Genomic DNA, 27,490 nt, shown 5'->3' with positions numbered 1-27,490 from the left:
AAAAGTATGAATTGACTATTATGGCTTTGGGTAGTGTAAAAGTATGAATTGATTATTATAGCTTTGGGTTTAGTGTAAAATTATGAATTAATTATTATGGCTTTGTGTAGTGTAAAAGTATGAATTGACTATTATGGCTTTGGGTAGTGTAAAAGTATGAATTGATTATTATAGCTTTGGGTTTAGTGTAAAAGTATGAATTGATTATTATGGCTTTGTGTAGTGTAAAAGTATGAATTGACTATTATGGCTTTGGGTAGTGTAAAAGTATGAATTGATTATTATGGCTTTGGGTTTAGTGTAAAAGTGTTAATCGATTATTATCACTTTGGGAATGTAAAAGTAGTCTATTTACCTCATATATTGGGATACCATATATGTTGGGATATCATAAATTAATTTTTAAATTAATTTTTTTGTGTACTGTATGTTCTGGGACATATTTGTTTTGAGCCGTAAGTTGGGAGACACCTTTTAAATCATTCAAAAATTACATGTCAGAGATTACAGACAAATGTAAAAAAAAATTTTTTTAAATATTAAAGTGTGTACTTGAGATAAAACACTTTAATCCACTGCAGCATCTCCTCATCAATTCATCCTTTCCCCTGCACACACTTACAATCCATAGTTTCAGTGCTGGAATATATTTTTAGCGTCCTCATGCCATGAAAAATTATCATTGGAGACAACAGATTTCCTGAAGCAGAAACTGCAAGGACTAAAGTAAGATTTTTAAAAATCTGCACCAGTTGTGCAAATTCTCACACTTTTAACCCCCTTATTATCAACAGTCTGTCCAGGAATGAGATCAGAGTACTCGACAGTTTCATCCATGTTAGTAATTGTCAGCAAAAACATCCTCTCTTCTGGATTTCACAAATTCATTGAACGATTTTATTTTCTACTCCACTTCTTTTTGGAAATGCTGGGTCATCAGTATCCATGCACGAAGCACTAGACTGTATTGCTTTAAAAACTGTTGCAATTCATTTTCAAAATTCCTATGAATACTGGTAAAAAAGGAACTAAAGTTGGATTTATGGCTTTAGGTAATGCAAAGGGTATAAATTGATTATTATGGCTTTGGGTACTGCAGAAAGTATGAATAACTTTGGGTAATGCAAAAAGTATTAATAGATATATGGCTTTGGGTAATGAAAAAGTATGATTTGATTATTGTGGCTCTGTAATGAAAAAAGTATAATTGATTTATGGCTTTGGGTAATGAAAAAAATACTAATTGATTTATGGCTTTGGTTAATGCAAATAGTACAAATTGATTAAGATGGCTTTCGGTAATGCAAATAGTACAAATTGATTAAGATGGCTTTGGGTAATGCAAAAAGTGTGAATTCCATGGGAAGTTAAATACTGTTTAAGTTCTACCAGCAGTTGTTCTTAAATACATTGATATGAAGGGACATGAGTGGATGTATGGTGATGAAAAATACTTTTAGACTCACATTACTACCAGAACTTATGGCACTAATAGGATCCTTCATATGCTTCATTGTAGGACATCAAAAGTCACACACATATAGAAGGTGTCACCACAGGGCAAGACTAAAATTATATACATATAGAAGGTGTCACCACAGGGCAAGACTAAAATTATACACATATATAAGGTGTCACCACAGGGCAAGACTAAAATTATACACATATATAAGGTGTCACCACAGGGCAAGACTAAAGTTATACACATATAGAAGGTGTCACCACAGGGCAAGACTAAAATTATACACATATAGAAGGTGTCACCACAGGGCGAGACTAAAATTGTACACATATAGAAGGTGTCACCACAGGGCAAGACTAAAATTGTACACATATAGAAGGTGTCACCACAGGGCAAGACTAAAATTATACACATATAGAAGGTGTCACCACAGGGCAAGACTAAAATTGTACACATATAGAAGGTGTCACCACAGGGCAAGACTAAAATTATACACATATCGGAATGTGTTATCACAAGGTGAGACTAATGAAATCCTCCAAATGTATTTGTGTATGATATGAAAAATCACACACATATAGGAATGTGCTACCACAGGGCAAGACTAATGGAATCCTCCACATACATACATACATGCATGCATACATACATACATACATACATACATACATACATACATACATACATACATACATATGTATGTATGACATGAAAAATCACACACATATAGGAATGTGTTACAGGGTTTATATTTGTCTTTGAAGGATTTGACAGTTATGGAAAAATGAGGTAGCACTTTCAAGGCCTTGAAAGTTTGAGAAAATCGAGCAGAATATTCTGAGGTCCATAAAGTTCTTAGAAAATTGAAATAAACCCAAACATTTTTAATTCTTTCCATGATCACTATACAAATAAAATTGGCCAAGTGTTTTGTACATTTAATTTAATTGTATTCTGTTAGATTTAATTTTTTCATTCCATTACATGCTACTGTAATGTATTTTTTTTACTGGATTTGATATTGCCCAGAATAGAGTTCAGTTCTGACTGATTTTTAAAAAATATTTTTGATGCAAACAACTAATAAATGAAACATTGTATCTAGTTGCTGACCTTGATTCAGTCATTGACAGTTTCGGTAAGCAACTTATTTTTTTAAAAATTAAAAATTCTCTCTCAGAGTAAGAATCTTTAATCTGAGTCAAGCTCATGGCTGGTAGATGTGATGTTTATTATGTAACAAACTTTCATTTCTTTCTAGAAAATTGAACTCTTGACCCCCATCCAGGAATCTGTTTTGCATTGAAGTTAGTTTTATAGATGATGTTATGATAAGAATTGGGCCTTAACACTTGAGACTTCAGGTTGATTTATGTTGTGTCCAGTTTGGGCTGATTTTTTTTATTTCCTTCAAGTTATTGAAATTTAAAGTGATTTGTTTCCCTGGAATTACATAAGTGCTCTAATAATTCTTGGACAAAGACATTCCTTGGAAATTATACAGAAATCGAAAACTTGAATATTTTTTGTGATTCAACAAGAGACTGTTGACACATCAGTACAATGCTGGCTATTACAGATGTCATCACCTTCCATCTTGGATTCCATTGGGATTTGAGTTTTTATTCACTTAGAACTTTTCTTTGTTAGGACTTGGTTCTTTTTTTAATTCTTGGATTATTTTTGGACTTAAATGGCAATACCATTAGTTCCTTTTCTTATTTTTCACTTAGTATTTTAGAGAAATAAATTATTTGTTTAATTTTACAAAGCTTGTTGCCTTTACTCTTTTCTGTTACTTATTTCAAGAGCATAGACTCATAACACCAAGGTTGTTAGATTTGGATGTAGTTGAGTTTTCCTGGTTTCTTTCTTTTAATGACCCATTCATTTTCATTGCTGCCGCAATAACAAATGAGTATTGGTTTGGCCGTCCAAAGTTGGCCTTGGTGGTGACTTCAATAACACATGCACTCTTCATCAAAGCAAGCTGGTTACAATCTTCAATAAAAACAATGCACCCTTCATCAAAGGAAGTCAGCACCATAACTATTTTCAGCAAATTTTTTTTCTCTTTCTAATTTCATTGTGTTTGTTTTTCGTAATCATATAATTATATATATTTTTACGTGTTATCTAATGTTGTAAAGTGCTTATAGCTTCTAAAGATTAGGCGCAAAGTCCTCATTATTAATATTATAATCACAAATAAAATTGCCTAAGGTCGTTAGATTCACACACACACACACACACACACACACACACACACACACACACACACACACACACACACACACACACACACACACACACACACACACACACACACACACACACACACACACACACACACACACACACACACACACACACACACACACACACACACACACACACACACACACACACACACACACACACACACACACACACACACACACACACACACACACACACACACACACACACACACACACACACACACACACACACACACACACACACACACACACACACACACACACACACACACACACACACACACACACACACACACACACACACACACACACACACACACACACACACACACACACACACACACACACACACACACACACACACACACACACACACACACACACACACACACACACACACACACACACACACACACACACACACACACACACACACACACACACACACACACACACACACACACACACACACACACACACACACACACACACACACACACACACACACACACACACACACACACACACACACACACACACACACACACACACACACACACACACACACACACACACACACACACACACACACACACACACACACACACACACACACACACACACACACACACACACACACACACACACACACACACACAGAGAGAGAGAGAGAGGAGTGCCCATGAGGACATAAAAGAGCTGGCTGCTAACTTTTCAACTACCATCCTATTGCCTACATTTAATTTATGAGAATTATATGAATTAATTTCCATGTGACATCCTTGGTTGTTTATATCTACAGGACATTGAGGAAGCTATTGTAACTTTAATTGAAGGGTCTCAGTGGACTGAAGCTCTAAGACTCGTAAGTTGACACTACAGACACCACTCTATACCATCTAGGGCTGTCACATTTACAACATTTTAATAATGTTTGCATGTTTATTTTTTAAGAAACTAAATGATTCCATTTAAACTTGGTCTTATATTGTTGTAATAGACCATATAATAGCCTATTCAGTTATAGTAAGGCTCTGTCTCAATACCACTGATGTTTAATGATAATTATATCTGTTGCTAAGGTACACAAATATATTTTTCAATAAAAGTTAGTTTGTTACATTTTACTTGTACGTTTGATAGACATTGGTGACATTTAATTTCAGTTGTATATATGTTACTATGCCAGTTTTCACTTGGTTCATACCTTGCTAACTGCTTCATAGCTCCATACCAATGCCATAGGAATACTTAATGTCTTTTATATCTTTAACTAATTGCTACTCAAGATATGACATTTAGAAATCTGTTTTAGGTGTTAACATGTCTGTACATGCAATATAGTTCAAGTAGAATCCGCATATACCAGAAGTTTAATTTGAGAAAACTAGTAGTGTTATATCAAGGAACCACTCATTACTAGCAAGGGTTGGTCTCAAAATGTCTTGGATAAAAAAAGCATGGGAAGCTTAGACAATATAACATACCTTGTAGACAAAACTAGCAAGGCTGACAATCACTATGTAAAGCATATCATAATTTATCTGATATGAAAGGGAATATTAAAATTAAGAATTGTGAAAGGAAACCATGTAATAGATCAAGCTCAATGCAAAAACTTTTGAAACCTTCCTCACCTCCACCATTTTCCCCCCATAGTTCTACCTTGTGAAATAAAACAATCAGATTGTTATGTTTTTGTCAGCCATTTTGATTTTAGCAACATTTCAACCAAAAAATCATGTGATAGGTAAATTGCTTAAAACAATACTCACTTTCTTCAAGTTTACATGACAAGCATGAAATGATGACAGCTCTAGATCAGCTTATTGCAATAGATAACAAAAATATGAAGACTGCATTAGGTACTGAAAATAGAAAAACTTGGTCAGGTACATTACATAAAGCAGCCAGTAAATATGTATCACTCATAGAGTTTTTATATACCTAGCTTTTGGCTGTGTTTATAATGCTGTGACTTTGTCTGTCCATCTGTCCATTAACTTTTCCTGTTCTTAAGTTCTAATAACCTTTGCCCATCTATTTGGATAGCTTGTATTTTTTGCCCATCTATTTGGATAGCTTGTATTTGGGGTAATCAAGAGGCCTATTGATTCCCTGGTCAAAAGGTGAAGGTCACTGTGATTGAATGAAGAAACATGTTTCTGCAAAATATCATTATTTCTGTGTCACAGACCATAACCAGACTTTGTGGATAGCCTGCATTTGGAGTTAAGAAAGAAGCCTGTTGATTTGGGGGTCAAATGATCAAAGATTAATGTCACTATGATGGAAAGAAGAAAATGGTTTCTGCAAAAATAATTCAGTTCTTGAGCATGTACATTCACCAAAGTTTACAGATTACTTGATTGTTGGCTGTTATAGAAGCCTTTTGGATTTGGGTCAAATAGTCAATGGTCAGGGTCTTTGTGTCAGAGAAAAATAGTTTTGCAGAATAACTTTTGTTCTAGAGTAAGTTCCTTGACTAAACTTTATGGATGGCTTGCACTCAGGTTAATAATGAAACCTATTGATGCTGGGATCTAAAGGTCAGAGTTCATGGTCATGTTAAGGTTAATAAGAAATGAATGGTTCTGCATTTTAATTCAAGATCACATACTTTATATAAATAATCTGCAGAGCCATTCATGCCCTACTAATTCTTACACAGAGGACTGTTAAACATGGGGGTGGTGTATAATGTGCCGTTCATGGTACTCTTTTTAAACTGTATTGATATGTAAAAATGTTGTTGAACTTTGTATTGAAAGTTCCTAAATGTTAGTGGAATGTGTAATGTTCTTATTGTAGGCTTAGAATATTCAGAGCTTTTAGTTTGTATGCATTCAGCATCAAGAATTCTAGTATTATAGGATATGATCATTGCCAATTTCAGTGGACAATAGAATTATACAAACTATAAAGGTCAGTTAATGGACATGATAAGTATAGGCTTGTGTCCTTGACATGACAGATAAATTCTTGGTAATAAGTATATGCATATTTAAATTATTAGCCTTGCACATTTAAAGAAGTGTAGAGATATTTTGATGCAGTTGTACATCTATCTGGGTATATATTTTTGTATGTATGTGCATAATATCCATGAACTCCTACACAGTCTATGCTAGCTTGGGTCATTGATCTTAAGGGTTTAGATTGTGCAAGCTCTTTTGGAATTTTGATCTCACCTCAAAGATGGGGCTGGGGTTGGGGCACATGGTGATTCAGCATAAATATTGTGGGTTATGCTTCTGGGATTTCCCCTAATGCCATGGACTGGGCCACTGGCCCATAACCTAGAAATTATTGAGATCTCCACCTTGTAACTATATATACACTAACTGGGAATGAAAAGACATGTATACATGTGACTGATATTGACCCCAGGGGTTCACCCCTACTCCTCAGTGACTTAGACTCTGGGTCATAACTTATGTACTCTTACTGGAGATGCAGATACAAATTTATACATGCAACTGCCATTGGCCCCATAGTTCATCCATATCTTCCACTGACTTGGCTTCTAGGTCATAGCATGGAAACTATCGAGGTCTCCAACCTATAACCATGTACGCACTTAATGGGCTTGAATCAGTCAATGCACATGCCCAACTGAAATTTCCTTCTGCAGTCATTACCCACATGTACTATCCAAAAGACAAAACATTAGGAGTGGAGATCAAAATGGGAAAGTAAAGGGATACTTGTTTTACAAAAATGACTACTTACGTGCTATTTTCCTTTAATATTATATGCTATTTTCCATTAATATTATATGCTCTTTTCCATCAATATAGTCACATGAAATCAAAGTTTGCTGTATAATTATCCTCAGTAATGAAAGGTTTAAAAAGTCTGAAGCAGGTAACTAGCAAATAGGTGCATGATTGTAATCTCCTTGGAGGAATTATTATTGTTATTATTGTGACATGGGGGTACAGTTTTCTCTGTGTACACTAAGAATGGAAATTAGGGTCATATTAAGTGTCCTCTTTCTTTCTCAGAAGGAAATTATGTATGGATTATTGGTGGAGATTTCTAAAGAATTCCATATGGGCACTTGTCTGTTGGAGGTTTCTGATAAATCAGGTTTCCTTGTATTCTTATGTGTAACATTGTTACTATTCCAGATGTACTATCACAAAAGAACAGACTTCATTGAGTCAGATCTGAAAAGTGCATTGATTGACAGCTACAATCAGCAAGTAGAACTTCTCAGCAACATGAAGGCAGACTTTGAGAAGTACACAGTCCGTCTTGCTATTGTTAGGCAGGAGTCCGTCTTGCTATTGTTAGGCAGGAAAAAGCAAAGGCCAGACTGGAATTTCTAGGTAAGCAATTGATGGCAATTCTAATGTATGTTTGGCTGATAATGTATGATGTACAATTTACAGTGGACACATGTCCATTTCTGAAGTGCACTTTTTCATCTCCATTATACCTCACTTAACAAAACAGTTTTATTCTAGGTTGGCTGGTAATGAATGGGTTGTATCAATTTAGGTCTGCTTATTAAAACACATCAGAAAAAGGGGGAAGGATGGAGATACTGTATCAAAATATATAGCAGTATTCAGATAATGAGGATGTCATAAGGGCTTATATTTATGTAACATTTCTAGTACTGTTGCTTAAATCTGTTAAAGGATGCCAATATAATTCAATTCTGAATTGATTGGAACCTTGGAATTGAGTTGCCTCAAGTTTGCCCAGTTAACATCCATTACTAGTTGTCACTATTCCTGCTTACTGATTTTATAGGGAAAGGATGTTTTTGCATACATACAGAATTGATTGATCAATCCCTCAGGTTCTTTGATGCTTAATAACGTACCTGCACATGTACATAAATGCATGCATGTAATCGTTCCACATGTATGAAACAGGTTATTGCACTGGTCGAGCTTGAACATTGCATAACAATGTAGTAAATTATCTTTTCTAGAGGGCGGAGGAAATGTTAATGAAACAGATGCAGATTTGTTTTCCGACACAAGCAGTGCAACAGGGGAGAGCATCCAGTCCTCTCGTTACACCTCTGAGAGTCAGAGGAGTTCTGTGTACTCTAACTCAACTGGGTACGTAGATTCATCATTATTGCTCTTTTGATGCAATGATCATCATCCATGTAAAGTAAAATCATGGATCTATCATCTCACCTACCATACAGAATTATTTAAATTGTACTTGTGGGTTGATCACTTTGTCTAATCTTAGAAATAGCAAAGATGTGTGTTTGTATAGTAGTGCCAATTTTTGACGGGCAAGGTTTGAGTGTACTTGTAAATTGGCTTAACAGTTGTAGAAAATTTCTCTTTTTCTTGGGAAAAGAACAAGAAGTTGAGGGTAGAGCAGTTTGAAGAGCTTTGGATAATTGAAAGAAGCAGAGGTGCTGATTTAACATGGGGCCTTTACACATACTAGGATCATTACATCATGTCATATAAATGAAATGCCATGCTGTGGCACAAAACCTAGAAACTTTACATGCCATATATTCTTATGTCATGTCCAACTGCAAGCAACATAAACCCTGATCTGCCATTGCATAATGTGCCAGCAAATCAGACTCTATGCTTTTGTTCTGATTACTCCCTGCAAAACTGCATAGACCGAGATCTGCCAGTACATTATGTAATGACAGATCTGGGTCTGTGCAGTTTGAAAGTTGGACTTGATTTATAAGTGAGTATATATGGTATCAAATGTCAGTGTGTAATGCAAAGTCTTTGCAATTAAGTAGAATTGAAACTTTTGGTGTTAAGAAATGAAATTATTCAAACTTATTTCATCATAAAATATGCTACAGTGCAAGCTGGGCTCAGCCAATGTGGGTATGTGAGAAAGCTTGACAGTAGCTTCTCGTAAGTCGGTGGTTCTTTCTGGGGTTTTCCCGGGTTCTTCCTCCACCATCTATACTGGCTGCCATGTGTAGCCTATCTTGTGCTGAAAAATGGCATTAAGGCCCACAACAACAACAACAGTGTAAGCAGTTCCTGGCATAAACAAAGGTTCAACTTTTTCATAAATAACATTCATGTAGGATCGTCACAAATCATTTATTTCAGTCTTGTATTGTGTCTTGCAGCAGATCTTCCAGAAATCGTCGGAAAGCAGAACACAAGAAGTGGAAACTCAAAGAGGGTAGTCCGTATGAAGACTTTGCTCTAATCTCTGCCACAGCCAAGATTATACACTATGTTGATAGCCTTAGAGGTATGCATTATCATCAGATCTGTCCTTGGATTTTAAAAATGATCAAGTGAAGTTTGTCTTAATGGAATCCTATATTAAGGACACTGACACTAAGAGATCCTCTGTGAACATGTGTTCATTACTATTATCTATATTATAGCCTACATGGCTTCATTTACATTTTATTTTGTTTTTTTAATGGCATAAATGGCAAGCTGTTTATAATAAAACAGTGCTCCTTTATTATAGGACTTTTCTTGGGAGCTTAATAGCATTATAATGAAGGAGCACCCAGGAGCAATAAAGGAGTGACCCAAGTTATGTGGGGAAGCCTTACAGTTAGGGATGTTTTAGTGAGATTGTGTTTTATTAGTACATTAAAACACATCATTATGGTGTTTCATAGTGTGAAATTACAGTATGATTGGTTCTCATTACTCCGAGTATTAAAATTTAATTCAATAAAAATCAAGTAGCAATGATGAAATGATTTAGACTGGATCTGTTACTTTTACCTGCTTTATGAGGTCAGTGTTATAATGAGGGTTTTATGATGAGAAACAACTGTAGTTTTTAATTTAAAAAATTAATTTTAAAAAGTTTGTTTAGGTAACGATAACATCTTTTAAATTAATTTATTTTCATGGGTGTAAATTTTTGTATTTTATGAAAAAGAACATTTTTGTTAAAATCATTATTGTTTCCATAATAGAATTACTGTTCTTGGGGGTCTTTAAATTCATGGTTATAACAACCATAAAATTTGCTAAAATTGATCTTCCATAAAAATTGGTATCCATGAAATCAGGTACCCACAGAAATTGACACCCCATGAAAAGTAGTAAATTCATATGACTGGTTTTCCAAGTGAAATCATGTATGTATCAGAGGAACTTGGGACTTCCATCACAAGCAAAATCTTTGTTGTCTGAAGTGATGCTGATGTGATATTAGATTGAATAACACAGCATCTTGTAAGGTCAGGTTTTTATTTTACCCATTCCAAAATTAATTAATTTTTAAGAAGGATCATTCCTAGAATTAGATTTTTTGAAACATTGATGGTTAGAAGGATTTATAAAGTTCTGCATTTATCTCATTGGGGTTATTCTTTTACACATGTGACTAGACCTTTTTTGTCATTGATCTTGCACATCTGGCTGCAGATTGCATTACAGAGGTCCAAGTAGTTGGGTGATATTCTGATGTTTGAAAATGGTTCACATACCTCAAATCAGCTGGAACTAGTCTACTTGTATAAAAACAATAAGTAGTGGTGTTTTTAACAATGGACTCATGCTTCCACTACTTCAGAGATCACAGTAATTCTTGGCATTAGATTTTATAAAGTATAACGGGTTGGACTTGTGCAATGAAACTTAAGTGGTTTGATTTAATCTCATCTTTACCAATGAGAGTTATTATGTTCTCTTCTACAGCTGAGATCAGTTCCTTGCTCAGAGCCATGGTCCAATTTCACTATGATGAGAAAGCCGCCACACTGCAGGTCCAATATGAGAGGTTTCTGTCTCTTATTGAGAAATCTATCCCCGAGATATGGCCAGATGAGACAGAAAAAACAAATCTGAACACAGTAAGAGAATTTAGTACATTTTGTTGCATAAATTTTTCCAGAAGAAAGGACAGACAAGCCAATGTAATATATTTCCCGTTTTCTATTTAAAAAAAGCATGGGTCAGTAACACTGCAATATATGCAAGCCACGTCAAAATTGAAATTTAAAAAAAGAAGAAATCAATATTTTGGCACGTTTTCATGTGACATGTTTTGTGGTAACATGAAAACAGTAATAGAAAATTAGCTGGATTTTGAGAAGAAAAGAAATATTATCTTTTAACTATTTTTGTAAATATAAATACAATATTTTTACTAAACACATCATAAATATTGGATGAGAAATGTTTAAGGTATGATTCATGGAATTTGAATATGTTTAATGGCAACATTCAAGTAGGTGTCAGACATTCAGGTCTTATAAGCTTTAAGTGCATTTAGTGACTCAGTTTCAACCACTTACAGAATTGCTATTGGCATAACTGAATCATTAACTTGTGATCTGTGACCAACATACAGTTTTGTTTCAATTTTATGCAGGTTCTTGGTCCAGATGCCACAGCTAATACCATTGCTAGGGCTGTCCAGCAGGGACAAGTTGTCACTACAGAAGAACCTCTAGGTAATTGTCTCTTTGCAGTATTTCACATCATTTAAATTGATACATGTTAGTACTTTACAGAGTATGTAAAACTTGAGATTTTGCCTTGTAATTAAAGAACTTTATAAGCTAACATTTTAATTTAACAAGCCTGGATGTCTAATGGGTCTTTGGAGTTCTTATTAATGACCATCACATTTCACAGAGCTTAAATTGATTATTTCTGATTCATGCCAAGAGATATTTGTGATTATGAGGATTATTTTTGAAAACCATATCATTTAGTTTAATTTATGTACGAGTGGCCGAGTGGTCTAAAGCGCTCGCCGTTACGGATCACTGCCATCTCACCTCTGTCTGCGTGAGTTCGAGTCTCAGCCTCGGCTAATGTTGGTACGTGAGAAAGCCTGCCAGTAGCTTCTCGTGGGTCGGTGGTTCTTCCAGGGGTTTTCCAGGGTTCTTCCTCCACCAATTATACTGGCTGCCATGTATAGCCTATCTTGTGCTGAAAAATGGCATTAAACCCTACAACAACAACAATAATTTATGTACTTGCAGCCAAACCTGTGTACAGTGGCCACCCATGGGGGAAAGCCAGTGGCATTTGAAGACAGGTGACCTCTGAAGGCAAATCAATGCAGTTTTTGTCTGCAGATATATCGTTCTCATCACACAATTTGAAACTGTACTGATTATTCACATCATTTAGGGTTCATATGATATCTGTGATTCAATGTTGGCTGACATTGGCTGCTTAACTGACTTTTTGATAAAGTTGTCACAGTAGATGCAGTACTATTCTTCAAGTCCAGATAGGACAAAGTCTTACAAGTTTGAAAAAGGCATTGCTGACTACAAGTGTTGCTGTAAATCCTTGTGGTTTTTTTGTTGCCTTTTCCTTGACTGGAAATGGCCAGCTCACCCATTGCAACTACTTCAAACCTTTCTTACAAACAGAGCCAAATGCTTTGTGTTCATTTGCATAGGTATCTTATTTTAACCATAATCTGAAGTCTGACTTATGAAGTCATTTGAAAAGAGCCCTTTCCAGCCACTGCTTGACTGATACAAGTTCAAGAGGATTGAACAAAGTTTTAAATTACACTTGTATGGATCAATTCTGCACTACTAATAATGTTCCAGTAACTTTGAAGACAGTGACAAAATCTTTGCAGGGAAAGGTGGTTGGGAGATGAATTGAACATGCATGCACAATCCTACAAACATGTGGTTAACGAGTTATTTCCAAAAACTTTCAACAAAAAGTAATTTTTCATGAACTTTCATGAGCATGAAATGACCACCTGAATTTCCACAAACTTTCATGGTTCCGTGCAAACCCAGAACCAGTCGTCAAACTACTGGAATGTAGATTCCCTAATGACAACAGTTAAGCTGCAACTACCTTGCCATCACCATGGTAAAAGCTCTGGGGATGGAGGTGAGGTGGAAGAGAGAGCTTGTAATTGAAATACCTCCTCCTGAACACAAAACAAAGGTATTTTTGGGGGAGGGGGAGATCGGGATGTGAAGGTACACAATTTAAAGATTGATGGAGACCACCAGCTGGGTGCAACTGGCAAGACTTTACAGTGTTCCTGACTTGGGTATTAGTCTCCATCTTGAAGTGTTCTTCCCCGAGAAATATGTTTGAGGTGGCAAGACTGATTTTGAGTAAAATGTTTATCTTTACACCAGAAAGATCTGGGAATGGAAAGCTGATCTTTCTCCACTCTCTCAGCTGTATCCTTTGGACAAAGGTGTGCACCTCTTCAGTTAATTGAGCCAGTTTGGACTGATGAAAGAAGATGGGGGTCTGTGATAAGGGTGGCTATTTCTGGAAATTAATCTGGTACCCGCCCTTTGGGATCCAAACATTATCTGTGATACCTGATTAGACCCCTGAAAAAAGGGCTTGATGAGCGCTTACCAAATGCTGGAAGGAGGAAGATGCTGTAGGAGAGGGTGCAGCTCCCTAGGGCTAGACCTTTTGCAAGGGAGATGTCCAAAGACTTTCTCTCTTGGCCACTTCAACCACCTTGCCATTGTGAAGTTCAGAATGACTGGCAGGTGGAAGCATTTGAACTGAGGTTACAGCTGCTTAAGAATGTGGGTGAAGGTCAGGATGTGTGCACATCTTGGCATGTTTTGAAGGATCTATAGCTGTTTCCAGTGACCTTTGTTGACAGTCCCTCAAATGTTTCACTACAAACTCATGTAAGCACTGAAGTACCACTGAAGACAATGACATGGTGAGGCAAGCATCTCTCGAGTGTGGACCTTAAGCTCCAAGACCTTTTGAAATTGTAACCAGGTGAACCCAGACCCCAGCTGATATCCACTATTTTGATGCCCTAGAGTTTAGGGGTGAACTCTTGGCCCCAGGAAAACTTCTGTGTAAGCTCTTGGACCGTTGTTGATTTATTCAATTAAAATAACAGTCAAGAAACAGCAATTCACTAATCTGTCACTGGGACACTGACCTTGAAAGGGTGCTACTCATCTCTCATGTTTTCCCTTCCTTGGGAGGGGCCAAAGATAAATTACTTATAGGCACTGATGGCATCAAAATAACCATGCACACACATAACTTGCATACAACTTGCAACATAATAAGTTCTGAAAGAGACAAATTAACGCAAAACAAAAAATCCAGAACCAAAAATGGTAGGCAATACTTACCATAGCATTGGAACTAAGAAAGGGATAAAGTTACTGAAGCACTGCTTCAATAGAAAAGGGTATATGAAATACCAAAATGACAAAAAACAAAGGCAGATTTCTACAAGTGATAAGGCACACCAGGACAGTGTATGTCATCCAAGGAAAAAACGAGAATGGTATCCATAAAATGGCTACAAGCCAGACTGGGTTGATGTTATTAATTCTGGTTCTTCTGTACCAGTTGGAAGAGGGAATAATTAGCTTCGACTCTGTGTTATGAGTCCCAGAAAAGGAAAGCAATACAACAGTAGGATGTAATGTATTACTGATATTAAATCTGATATGTTTGGACATAATCACTAGGTGTGATGCACATCACATTGTTAAGGTCATGGTTCAGCAAGGATGTTGTCCACCATACTTACCCTTCAAATTTTAAACCTTTTGAGAACAATTGGGATTCTATCTTCAAGGTCATTATCACTACACTTACCATTTATGGTCTTAACTTTAAAGTTGTTATGAGATGAAGGGACGAAATTTTATATATTTATAAGGTGTGACCACATTGGTGGTGCTATATTCCAGGTCAAGGTCACAGCTCAGTATTTTACATTTTCATCACATTTTATCTTCCACTATATACTTTTTAAGCCATTTGAGATTCTGGCTTGAAACTTGGACATAATTGTACATCATCAAGTCTAATAACACCTTGAGGGGCTGGGGTTGGGGAGGTGCTTTCTTCAGGGTCAAGGTAGTATTTTTTATGTCCATCTCACTTTCCCTTCTGCTATATAACTTCAATAACATTTTGAGATTATGTGAAGAAACTTTGTGTAAAGTACATCATCATGATATGGTGTGTCTCATAACACATTGTGAGTTGTACCTTCAGTGTCAAGGTCACAACTCTGTATATTTTTCCATATCACACTGTCTTTTCCATTCTATAACTTTTGCTACTTGAGATTAAGTGATGCAAGTTGGTACAGTAATATGTCATCATGAGCATGTGTGTTGTTTACCACATTGGTTTTATCTTCAAGGTCAGGGTCATGATGCTTATGTTTTATATTACACTTTCCATTCCACTCTAATTTTTTAAACATCTGAGATCAAGGGATGCAACTATGTATCATCATTAAAAAGTTACACATACCCCACTGGTGGGTCTTATCTTCATGGTCAAGTTCCAAGTCAATGGCCAGGTTTCTGTCACAAAGTTACACATACCCCACTGGGGCGGGGGTCTTATCTTCATGGTCAAGTTCCAGGTCAGTGGCCAGGTTTCTGTTTTTTTTGCCCTTCTGTTTTGTAATTTACAGTTGTGTAATATAAATAGATGAAGCTTGATGTATTTATGTATAGGTACTCGAAAATGTTGCATTGCATGTCTGAGGTTTATCCTGAAGGTCAAAATTTTAAGTGCTTTTCCTGCCTTGTACCTTATAAGCTGTTTAATAAATACTGGTATGCTTGTGCTTCTTAGGCATCAGTGTTTTATCTCCAACATCAAGGTCACTATTTTTCCATCTGTTTTCTGTTCTTTCTGTGTAATGCTTATAAAGAACTGGCACAACTGGTGTTACTTTTGACATCCCCCAATTAATTTTACAGCTATATGGTAAAAGTCATGTTCAGAGTTCCTCCATGTCACCTTTATGTCATCATTTGACCAGGGACAAAAATCCACTGAATTTGCTTGTATTATATTTTTAGCTGGGATCTATGGTAGCTTGGTTGGTACACCATCAGACTTAAAATCTGAAGATTGTAGGTTTTAATACCCACCCTGGAAAGCCTGGGTCAGCTGCTATGGTGTGTTGTTGATAAATGGACTTAACTCCCATTTCTTTAGAACAATATTGCCCAGTAATCTGCTTAACTTGCAATTAAAGCCCTACCAAACAACCAGTTATTAATTTAGCTACAGTTAAACTTGGAGGCAATGATTTTTTATGCAGCTTTGTTTGCCTGGTTAATTGTAAATTATCAATTGTGTATTTAAATGTTAGCTACCAATATGGATAATCTGCATGCCACTGTATTTATTTAGCTATTTATGTATCACAATAGATGAAGATGTCTGTGGGTATTCAGCCATTAATAATAACCCAGGTACTCAGCCATTGATAATAACCCAGGTACTCAGCCATTGATAATAACCCAGGTACTCAGCCATTGATAATAACCCAGGTACTCAGCCATTGAAAATAATCCAGGTACTCAGCCATTGATAATAACCCGGGTAATGAGCCATTAAGTACCTCTTTAGGCGCCATCTGTTTAGTACATACAAAACAGTCTGGCAAAGCTTGACCCCTCCCCCCTCCCTGTACAAATGCATACTTTTTTGCATCCCCCACCTGCATATGCGTTTCAACACATTCCCCCTGAATTCTAAAGTATGGCCTATATTTAATCCATGCAGAAACCAGAAAGGATTAATAATATTAAAGTGTTTAATAAAACAGATAGTCCACCGACACTGAATGTCTCGCTGCATCAAAGAAATAAGCTGCATAACTTTAAACAGTTTGTCTAGTGTCTGCTAAAATTCAAATGCCAGGTTATGTATTAGACAAATTATTATCGAGGTTTCACCCCCCACCTTATGCAAGCATATGCATTTGGGTTACCCCCCTCCCCCCTCCATGCGTACATACTAAATGGGTGGCCCCTTAGTTCATGAAAATAAAATGTTTCCAAGTTCAGATCAAAGTCGTGATGTCAGGAATGAGTCAGACACGGAATAAGGAATACAGTTCTAGACTCGTGTCTTGTGACTATTGGCTGCTGCACATTTATCCATCGTAGACCTCCATTTATTGATCTTATATTTTTAATGTGAGTGACCATTTGGCCATGTATGTCAAATAGTTTCCTCATCATCTATTAATAGTAAATGCACGTGACACATTTCCAAGAAAACAAGTGCTTCTTGAATTTTAAGCTATGTGTCACAGATTCGTTATATTTTGATACACACTAAAGTAGCAGATAAGTCTGTATTGAAAAAAAAATTGGCGCCAAATTTAAAGCGAAACAGGCTTCAACAATGTGACTCATGGATGTTATATGACTGAAAAATGTTAGAGACAGATTTGGCTAAACCGACAAACATGTTACATCAGGAAAAGGACAAATCAAAAGCGCTTTACAAATTTTGAAAGATTTTGACATTGATGCAATACAGCATTCAGACATGTACACTAGTTGTGAGTGTTGTGTATAAATAATTGTATCAGTTTGTTTTGCGTCTGTAGACTTGTACTAATTAACATCGATTTGTGACAGAATTTTAACAAACTGAAGATTCAGCTAAGAAAAATAAATGTATGTTTTTCATACAGTTTTCTGTAATTATGGCATGTAGTATATAGATTGGTCTTTTTATGCTCAGATTACACTTTTTTGCCACTTATATTAGCAATAATTAAGCTTACACCTCACTAGAGGTTGACATGTACGACCCAACAAAAAAGCAGTTCAGGTTCATATTTAATATAATTTCCCTTAATCGGGTACCCAGGCAATGAATGGATTGATGGGTATCTGGTAGATGTTTCCGAAAATATTCAGGTTTAATGATAGAGCAATTCAGTGTGCAAAGAAACTAGAGAAACAGATTTTACTCACAACCTGAAGTATTCAGCATCTGGCAAATTAATACATATTTTCTGGAATGCAGTCAATCAATAAGGCCAGTGTTTCTGCACTGCACAGAAGACAATATGAATGGCTCTCACATAAATTTGTTGCATGGTGGACAAATGCTCGAAAAAATGTCACAACGTGTACTTTTTTGTTAGTGGTAGCTGTACTGGTCCAAGACCAAGTCATTAGCTTTAATGGGTTGTGAGGAAGATAAAAAAAAAAACCAGTATGAATTGAATTTTACCAAACTAGTTTCTGGATAATACTGGAGAATACCTTGAATGATGCCAATTTAATTATTTGGGTTTAAAGAACATAATAATTATGGATAAAACTTAACATGTGGGTATATTGATACTTTATAGAAGAGTTCAATAGAATCAGTGATGATGAAGAGTTTTGTACTGCACTTATGAATACATTAATTTAGACCTTGAAATATTTTTGTTACCAAATTTGGAGTTTGTCTATATTATCTGAGATGGTTGCAATGCTTGGTAACAGAAAAGAAGATAAGGAGGGCAAAGATGGACCTGTTGTGGATTGTTTTTTTCCCCGACTGACAGTGAAGCAACATTTGTATGCACTGCCTTCTGCAATTTACCTTTCTTCTAGTTTTTCTTGGCACAACCTAATGCTAGCCTTATTGAATGCATGTTATAGTGCATGTACAGCAAAACTTCTGTAACTCAATGTACAGTTCTTTTGAGTGTTATGTCATGAGAGTTCTTGAAGTCATGGTCACAAACAGAATGCTTTATTGAGGGGAGGGGCTGAATACATTATTTTGATTTATGCCAGGTACAGAGATCCTGTTTTACAATGAAACGCATGCAATCTGGTTAGATTAGTTCATTATAAACAATTTCTGACAAGAATAGGGAAAAATTAAATCAATTATATCATGTTTTGGAGGTAAAAATAGTACTTTATCCAAATTTGACTAAATCCATGTGGATTATAAACAGTTTCCAGTGCAAGTAATATTTTAAGTTATCTATGTTTCTAAGTATACTCTAAAGTAATCTCAGTAATCTAGGATTATTCTCCTCCTTAAATTGTTATTATTAAAACAAATCGTATATGTAATTTATTGAATTATAGAATACAAGAAGATATCTTTTTATTTCAGATCCTGTGATACGGGTACCACCAACTCTGAACAAGAATCACAAGTGGAAACTACATGCATTAGAACCAGCAGATGTATAAAACAAAAACTCTGTTTACCAATATACTACATTCATCAATAAATTTTAAATTGTAATTGATCTGTTTCTTCATACTGATAATTCGTGCAGGTGCTAGCTGTTGGAATCCTTTAGCTAACCTTATTTTTTTACCCATATCCATTAGTGCATGTTTCACTTGGATGTAAGAGCCTTGATTGAGGATGCAGTTCTAGTTCTTGCAGTGAGATTTAGAATGCAGTAATAGTGCTTAAAAGGAGATTTATTTTTGTTGTTGTTGATTTCTTGTTTTAATGCAGTGAGATTTAGAAAGCAGTAAAATGTATAGTTATAGTGCTTGCACTGAGATTTAGAGCACTCACCTGAATAAAACAAATAGACTAATTGGAACATCTATTTCCTGACGGGGAACAGGATGTCAAGTGATGAGTAAAAAATGCCTGGATTTTATTTCTAAATACTATGGATATTATGCATCAAGCAAGTATTGCATGATATTACCACTGTCTTAAAAAATCATGGTGTGTATGAAATTAATGAATTCACTTCAGCTGAAAGAATAATCTTAAAGGCAGTGACTGGTCTTTCAGGTGAAGGAAGAATTGGTCTATCCAGATACAGATCTATTACTGTGATGGACAGATGAGCCACAGTAATCCTTATATGTGATCATCAGTTCAGGATTTGAATAAAAAACCTGCGTTTTCAAAGCAAGTAGACTTACCATTAGATTATCAAAACCTCAAATGTAAATTTTGCTTAAAATTGGGTCTGGTTTTGTGAAACTGAAAAGGAAAATGCACTGGTCATAACTTTATTGGCCTTGATTGAAATATGTCTCATTCTTGCATATGTGTGAAGCAGTATGCCCATGTGAGAAAGCCATGTGGGCCATGATAATAAGAGTTCACATATTTACACTATAGATGATATCATTATGCTTTGTCATAAATGTCTGTGATGTTTCACCATCTGTGAATAGTGAATTGTTTTTGTTTACAAAAAACTTATCTTTTTATGCTTTATCCAGTGATACATTTTTGTTTAGAAAAAACATCAGGACTTGCCTTAATCTTTGTCTACATTCTCTTCAGATAAAGAAAAATAATATGCAAAAGCTTGAGGTAGGGAAATCATTAGGGTCAGAATTTGTGGGCATTGGGATTCTGTTTCTTCTTTAAATACATTATCCAATCATAATACCTTAGGAGAACTACTACTACCTTGCAAATCCAATCCTCCCAGTGACTACCTTTAGCTAAAGGGAGCTAAAAGATGTCGGTTGACCTATGTAGGAGTTGGGCAGAATGATCTCCCCTTAGGTATAAGGCTTGGCACAGCAAAACCTGTGAACCTGTCAGTTACTACTTCCGCTGGTGCAAAACAGCATGCACTCTCTCAAGAAAGACCTTGCAGTTTCAGCTTGGAAGATATCATTCAATCATTCACACTTGGGGTTGTCCTTTCACCTCAAAGGAAAGTATATCCATCTCTATTTCCAGCTTTTCGCTCTTCCTTACATCGACAAAGTTCTGCATTTTAAATTTGCTAACACTTTGTCACCTTTGCAAATTTTAGAGCACTTCGTCACTTGCACAGGTTACCTGTAAATCTTCACAGGATATGTTTGGGCTAAAATATTTTTATGCATGCAAGTCTTTATGCCATTTATAACACCATTACAACTGACCACAGCATTCCTGGCACCCTGGTGCCATGCTTCCATGATTTTATGACTGCTCCAGTGGCCTATTGGTTAGAACATCCGCCTCGGATGTGGGAGGTTGTGGGTTCGATCCCCAGCCGAGTCATAACAAAGACTTCTAAAAATGGTACTAACAGCTGCCTCGCTTGGCACTCAGCATTAAGTTAGTGTTAGGACTGGTTGGCCTGGTGTCAGGATAATGTGACTGGGTGGGACATCATGCTACATGTCTGCGGCATGATGCCCCAGTGCTAGGCATCACTATAAACTGCCACACTGCAGACATCGTAGTTATACGACTGAAAAATTGTTAAAGCTACAATAAAAATCCAAATCACACACTCGATGATTTTACTAGCTGTTCTGCAGCCTTTCAGCAGGTAGTATTACATTATAATTATATTATCTCTGGACACTGCATTTATTAGCTCGTCTGCTATCACTAAATTTCCAGGTCAACATCACATGGTATAGCTCAGTACCACACCCCATGTTCAAAGCCAGGTGCACTGAACTGACCTTTACAGGCCATTTTTGGACCTTCCTACAGGTGGTATTGTAAATTAAATTATACATGGACACTTCTCCATTATTAGTTTGTCTGCTATAACTAATTTATTTACCTAGGCATTCTTAGTGTTCAGGCATCATACTTCAATGATTCTACCTGCCCATGCCATCCTTGACCTTTCCGACAGGTAGTATGGGCATTAATCGTTTTTCCATGTAAACATCATTTGGTTTAGCTCTGTGCCCTCTCAGTATCCAAACAAGACAGGTGCAAGCATATAGCCTTATAATTTATTGTTTTTATAAACCACTGTAATTATATTTACCTATACACTTCACTGCTTACTAGACTGCTTGTTATCAATTAGCTGGCCAACTTTAAGATCTAGCTCTGTACCTACATTGTGTTGAAAAACAGGTGCAGAACTCCATTGTTTGATATGTTCTGCTCTATTTGTCTTACAGATTAAAACTATGGGTAAAGCACAAAAACGTACAGCAAGGACAATGTCATTAGTCTGCATGATGTCCTTTCTTCAGCACAAGATTTTCTGGATGGACAAGAAAAAAGAATTTGACTCTTCACCCTACAGCCATGAAGTACCGAGAATAGATACAATTTGAGACTGTTCCAGCACCCAAGTCACCACCACTAGACTGAGCATCATTAGCAACTCCTATCACCCATGCCTCCTCAGGGTTCGACTCCATTTCTATTTCAAAACAGCGAGGGAAAGAGCTAAACAGCCAACCATTCCACCTCACTCAGCAGATACATGGGCTGGTTACATGGATCAAACATCCTGTAACCTGTCTCATCTTTACAATTCAGACAATATTTTCCATGCATATGGCCTATTTCCACTGTGACCAGCCTTGGCCATGTACTAGGGCTCAAAACAACAAATATGGGCTTAATCACAAAAAAGCCCAGCTTCCAGTATGTTGAATCTGACTTATACAGACATGTAAAGAGACCAGTCTAACCCATATACTGCCTTAGGGCACTCACTTGGCATGATGCCAAGATTAGTTCCTTGTGCTTCAGCAGATGTTATTTTGCAAATCTCTCTGCCATGAGATTAAACTCCTTGGCGACCATTTCAAATGCATTGGTTTTAATTCAGAGCATTCTTTGAATTTCTTGAGTGGCATACCTTATCACTCTTCACCAGCTAAGTCCCAGGCAACCTGGGAGTCCTCAGCCTCACCTCGTGCCAACAAGGATGACGATGCTTGTTCTCAAGGAATGTCATCAGTTTTAGATTATATTTATGTCATGGGAAGATTCAGCTTTATGAGCCTCCATTGAGGAAGTTTTCCACCTGTTACCCTCTTGAGTTCTGCCCTCCTCCTCCCACATAATCAACTACCTGGACCAGAGCTCCAGCATCTGTTGATCTTATAACAAGGAAGGATGAACTCAATTTCAAATTGCTTCCGTAGTCTGGGAGGGTTACAGGCATTCCGAACTGTCTTCACCACAAATTATAGGATCCAGGCATTAACCAACTTTTCTTCTCACAAAAAGTAACTGCCATCTAACTTCCTTTGGCAGTACTATTCACCAGTCTTTCATTATGAACAAACATGATATCATCACTATCACCATGCTCCTTTCCAGACGGCCTTTGATGACAATCAGCAGATAGTAAGCAATATCACAGCCATGGATTCTCTGTTGGACTTCATCTCTATGGCTATCTTCCAACAGGTGGAACATAGCTTATCTCCTACCACTGTGAATACCACAGGGCATGCATTGGAATCAATCTCAAGAATGTCCCGAGTTCTAAACAGAGCTGCTCAACACACTTTGGCCAATGCCATAACTGTAGCTACCAATTTACAACTGGCAAAGTGCTCTTGACTTCCACTTTCCTGAAGAACCACCATGTCAAGCTGTGAGCACAGCCTTTATTCTCCAACCTTGTTTAAGGGCCAGACTGAAGAAGTCCCACAGCCACAGTGTTGATACAGGGATATTACAGGGAATCAACAAAAGGACCCAAGAGCTACATAAAGGACACAAACCTCTGATTAAAGCTGATAAAACAATGACAGGGTCTTATTGTTCATTCCAAAGTTTCTCCTCCTGAAAGCCTCCTCCCCTCAAAAATGATGTCATCGCTCCGCCCTTTCCACACATCCTGGTTGGAGGAAGGCTCCAATCATTTGCTGCAGAATCGGACAAGATATGCCATGACAATCCATGGGCTTGACAAGTGGTTTCGAAGGGAACTCGCACACTATTTCTCCTCTGTCTCACATACCTTAGGGAACCAGAGATGGTATCTCTGGGGTAAGGGGATGTACCTTCCTCCTTCTCTTACTTATTTTCATTAGGTATTAATAATAATAATATAAATGAGGACTTTGTATTATATAAATGAGGACTTTGTATAGTGCCTAATCTTTAGAAGCTCTAAGCACTTTCAACATTAGACAACATGTATAGCACCTAATCTTTAGAAGCTCTAAGCGCTTTCAACATTAGACAATACCTATAAGATAAAAAAAACATATAATGATATGATTACAAAAACAAACACCATGAAATTAGAAAACATTAAAAAAACATGCTGAGAATATTTAAGGTAGGAAACATTATAAGGTCTTTAAGTTTGTTCTTGCAGTCGAAATAATGAGTTCTGAGAGCCCTCTTGAATGTGATCACTGTGTCTTTGTGTCTAAGTTCAGTGGGCAATTCATTCCACTTTGCTGGGCCCTGGTATGCAAAAGAACGCTGTCCATATGACTTTGCTTTCATAGTGGGAATAACGAGTATACACTTGTCAGAAGAGGAGCGTAAGTATCTTGCTGGTGTGTACACATGGGTGAGGTCAGATAGGACTGTTGGACTAGAGTCCTACAGTGAAACGTAGCACAGAGAACAAATTTTGTGTTTGATTCTGGATTGAATGGATAGCCAGTGTAGGGTACAGAGCAGCGGGAGTGTGTGCTCTGATCATGGTACTCTAAGTATGATCCGAGCAGCTGTGTTTTGAACTTTTTGAAGTTTCTGTAGCAGATATTGAGATGAACCAGACAGAATTGAGTTACGATAGTCCAGTCTTGAAAGTACTAATGAACACACAAGTGTTTTTAGTGGCATCAACTGAAAGATATTTGCGAATTGAGCTGCTGCGTCTCAGCTCAAGATATGCAGCCTTGCATATGTTCATGACATGTTGGTGCAATGTGAGAGTACTGTCCAGAGTAACACCTAGGTTTTGTACTGATTGTGTGAATTTAATGTTGGTGTTGCTGATATTTATTGTTTGAGGTAAAGCATGTGAATGAGAAAGTCCTTGTGTTGTGATCAGAATGGCCTCAGTTTTATCATCATTCATCTGCAGCTTGTTACATGTCATCCATGATTTCACATCAGAAATGCACCTCTCTATACCTTGGATGGTAGCATCAACTTCAGTCGGGTGGCTAGATTTGTATATTTGGGTGTCATCAGCGTACAATTGGTGAGACATTGGATGATGATCTATGACACTTGAGAGTGGCTGAGTGTATAGAATGAAGAGAACAGACTCCTGTGGAACACAACATAGATCAACTGGGCTGGAGTGTATTCCATTTGCAGATAAAATTTGTGTCCTGTTGACCAAGTAAGACTTGAACCACAGTAAGGCTGTATCATGAATACCAAATACATGCTGGAGATGGTGAAGTAATATATCATGGTCTATTGTGTCAAATGCTGGAGATAAATCAAGGAGGGTAGTATGGCCTGATGGCAGAATTTCTTATGATGGTGCCCACAGATTGGCCTATATGGTTAAATACCATTTAACACATGCAACAATTCCCCAAAAGGGGGTGGAGGGAAGATTTTAAATGTAAGCCACTTATGTCACAATCACTTATGTATCACTACTGATCATTTAACTTTAGAGACACATTCAGCAGATCAAAGCAGAGAACATTGTAAAAATCAAGGACTGTGCATCAAACTGCACATGCTGCATTGCCTCAACCTGTAAATTGCATTATTATATGTCGAGTGACATTGAATATCAATTATATCTGTCTTATTTCTTATCATAGAATTAAACTCCTTGACACCTTTTCTATGTTCAGCATGTTTCTCATATTCGTACATTCAACGTTTTGGCAAACAGTATTGGAACACTTCTGCATCCCTTTTATTGAGGGAGCAGGGAGGGACATTTTCACTTAAAAGAATAGTTTTCAACCCTTCATTCCCAATAGAAGTCTGCAAAAGTCTGTATTGCATTATTTACACAGGCAGTTTTTCTTCCCCAACCTCTCTTCGGCATCTCTTCATACAGCTGAAACATTCTTGATGTATAACTGCATGGTGAACATATTGCTCTCTCCCACCAACCAGACCTCTTTTCTCTTCATGTACCAAGTCCCATGATAGAAAACCTTTTTAGTCAGGGTGTTGGAACTGGTGCTCTCGGAACACATTATCCCACATCTCAGCATTTTTTCCTTTGTGCACTAAGCGATATGTGTTTTGTTCACCAGATCTGTTGTTGTGAATAGATGAAAACAAGCTTCATGTCACCAATATGGTTTCACAATTGAAACAAAAGCTATTTATAAAGCCAACATTCCTCTGCACTTACTATCAAGTAAAAGTAAGGAATCATTTAAATTGGAGCTTGCTACTTGGTTTGCCAAATCAAGGTGTATTCCCTCCCCTTTGACTGTAATTGAGTGATTGCAAGGTTTGCTTTGTTTCTCCTTTTTTCAATAATTTATGCATTTTATTCAGCTTTATATTAAAAAGTAAGTAATTTAACACTGCTTATAGTGGAAAGTAGCCACAGTAATGATTTTGAGACTTTTTCTTAACTTTTTATGAGTTTTGGGTAAATGTAGGTATAGATTTATGTATTAGACAACTTTAATATGCAATTCAATTACTTAAATTTAACAAGTAGTTTATGCAGTGATAAGTTTTATCAGTGTCTGAATATTGCATAGAAACATGGACTTGTCTTGGCATTGCAATGTTTTTCACATATTTCTCCACCTCCAGCTTACTTATTAGCTTAAGCCACATCAATTTATACATAGGCTTTCTTTCTCCAACATCAATGTCAACATTATAGGAACTTTGGATAGCTTTTTCAAATTTGTCTCTTGTTGTCTTTATGTGACAGACCTCAAGTGGCTGTGTCTTTTGGGTTGATGCACATTTTCCCCCTTGTTGTGGGGAACATTACCAGACTTAAAGAAATTACTGTCTATTCTTTGCTTCCTCACCCTTCTCCATAGTTTTATACTAAAAAGTAGCACTCTGTTATTTATTTCTTCAGTATAATAAAGCTTATGGAACTTTTCTTTGGCTTTTATACCTTTTTTATTAAGATTTGGGTGTGATGATAGTTTAAATAAGTTTGGAATGTTAGCATCTCTTGATGCTTCATGGGTGTGTGTATTTGTTTTAGTCACAAAAGGGCAATTTCCTGTTATCATTTTGACCTGTCATGTGGCACACTTATTTTTTTTGTTTGATTGATGTAAATAGGGATGCACTGTATCTTATTTCTGTGAGAGTGAGCAAGACAATAAATGCAATTTTGAAATTTAAAACATTTAAAACTTGTCTTATAGCCAGTGAGAGATGAAAATACAATGTGTCATGTAATTTGATACCCTGTGATGTCATACTTG

The 27,490-nt window shown here is 36.6% G+C and overlaps 1 protein-coding gene across 1 annotated transcript in view; it reads left to right on the top strand.

Moving 5' to 3' along the window:
- Nucleotides 1-19,688, top strand: part of LOC149800891 (putative elongator complex protein 1) — a 104,105-nt gene extending 84,417 nt beyond the window's left edge. The window contains exons 28-34 of the mRNA XM_089954952.1: nucleotides 4,526-4,588; nucleotides 7,857-8,002; nucleotides 8,655-8,804; nucleotides 9,815-9,942; nucleotides 11,361-11,515; nucleotides 12,037-12,118; nucleotides 19,554-19,688. Of these exons, the coding sequence (XP_089811078.1) occupies nucleotides 4,526-4,588; nucleotides 7,857-8,002; nucleotides 8,655-8,804; nucleotides 9,815-9,942; nucleotides 11,361-11,515; nucleotides 12,037-12,118; nucleotides 19,554-19,633 (804 nt within the window). The 3' untranslated portion in view covers nucleotides 19,634-19,688. The remainder of the gene's footprint in view (nucleotides 1-4,525; nucleotides 4,589-7,856; nucleotides 8,003-8,654; nucleotides 8,805-9,814; nucleotides 9,943-11,360; nucleotides 11,516-12,036; nucleotides 12,119-19,553) is intronic.
- Nucleotides 19,689-27,490: the final 7,802 nt, after the last annotated feature.

The sequence above is a fragment of the Sinohyriopsis cumingii genome, chromosome 4 (assembly GCF_028554795.1).
Source record: "Sinohyriopsis cumingii isolate HCF-2022 chromosome 4, ASM2855479v2, whole genome shotgun sequence".
Classification (NCBI taxonomy): domain Eukaryota; kingdom Metazoa; phylum Mollusca; class Bivalvia; order Unionida; family Unionidae; genus Sinohyriopsis; species Sinohyriopsis cumingii.
The sequence above is the reverse complement of the archived record's forward strand: the minus strand, read 5'-3'. Positions and strand labels throughout refer to the sequence as shown.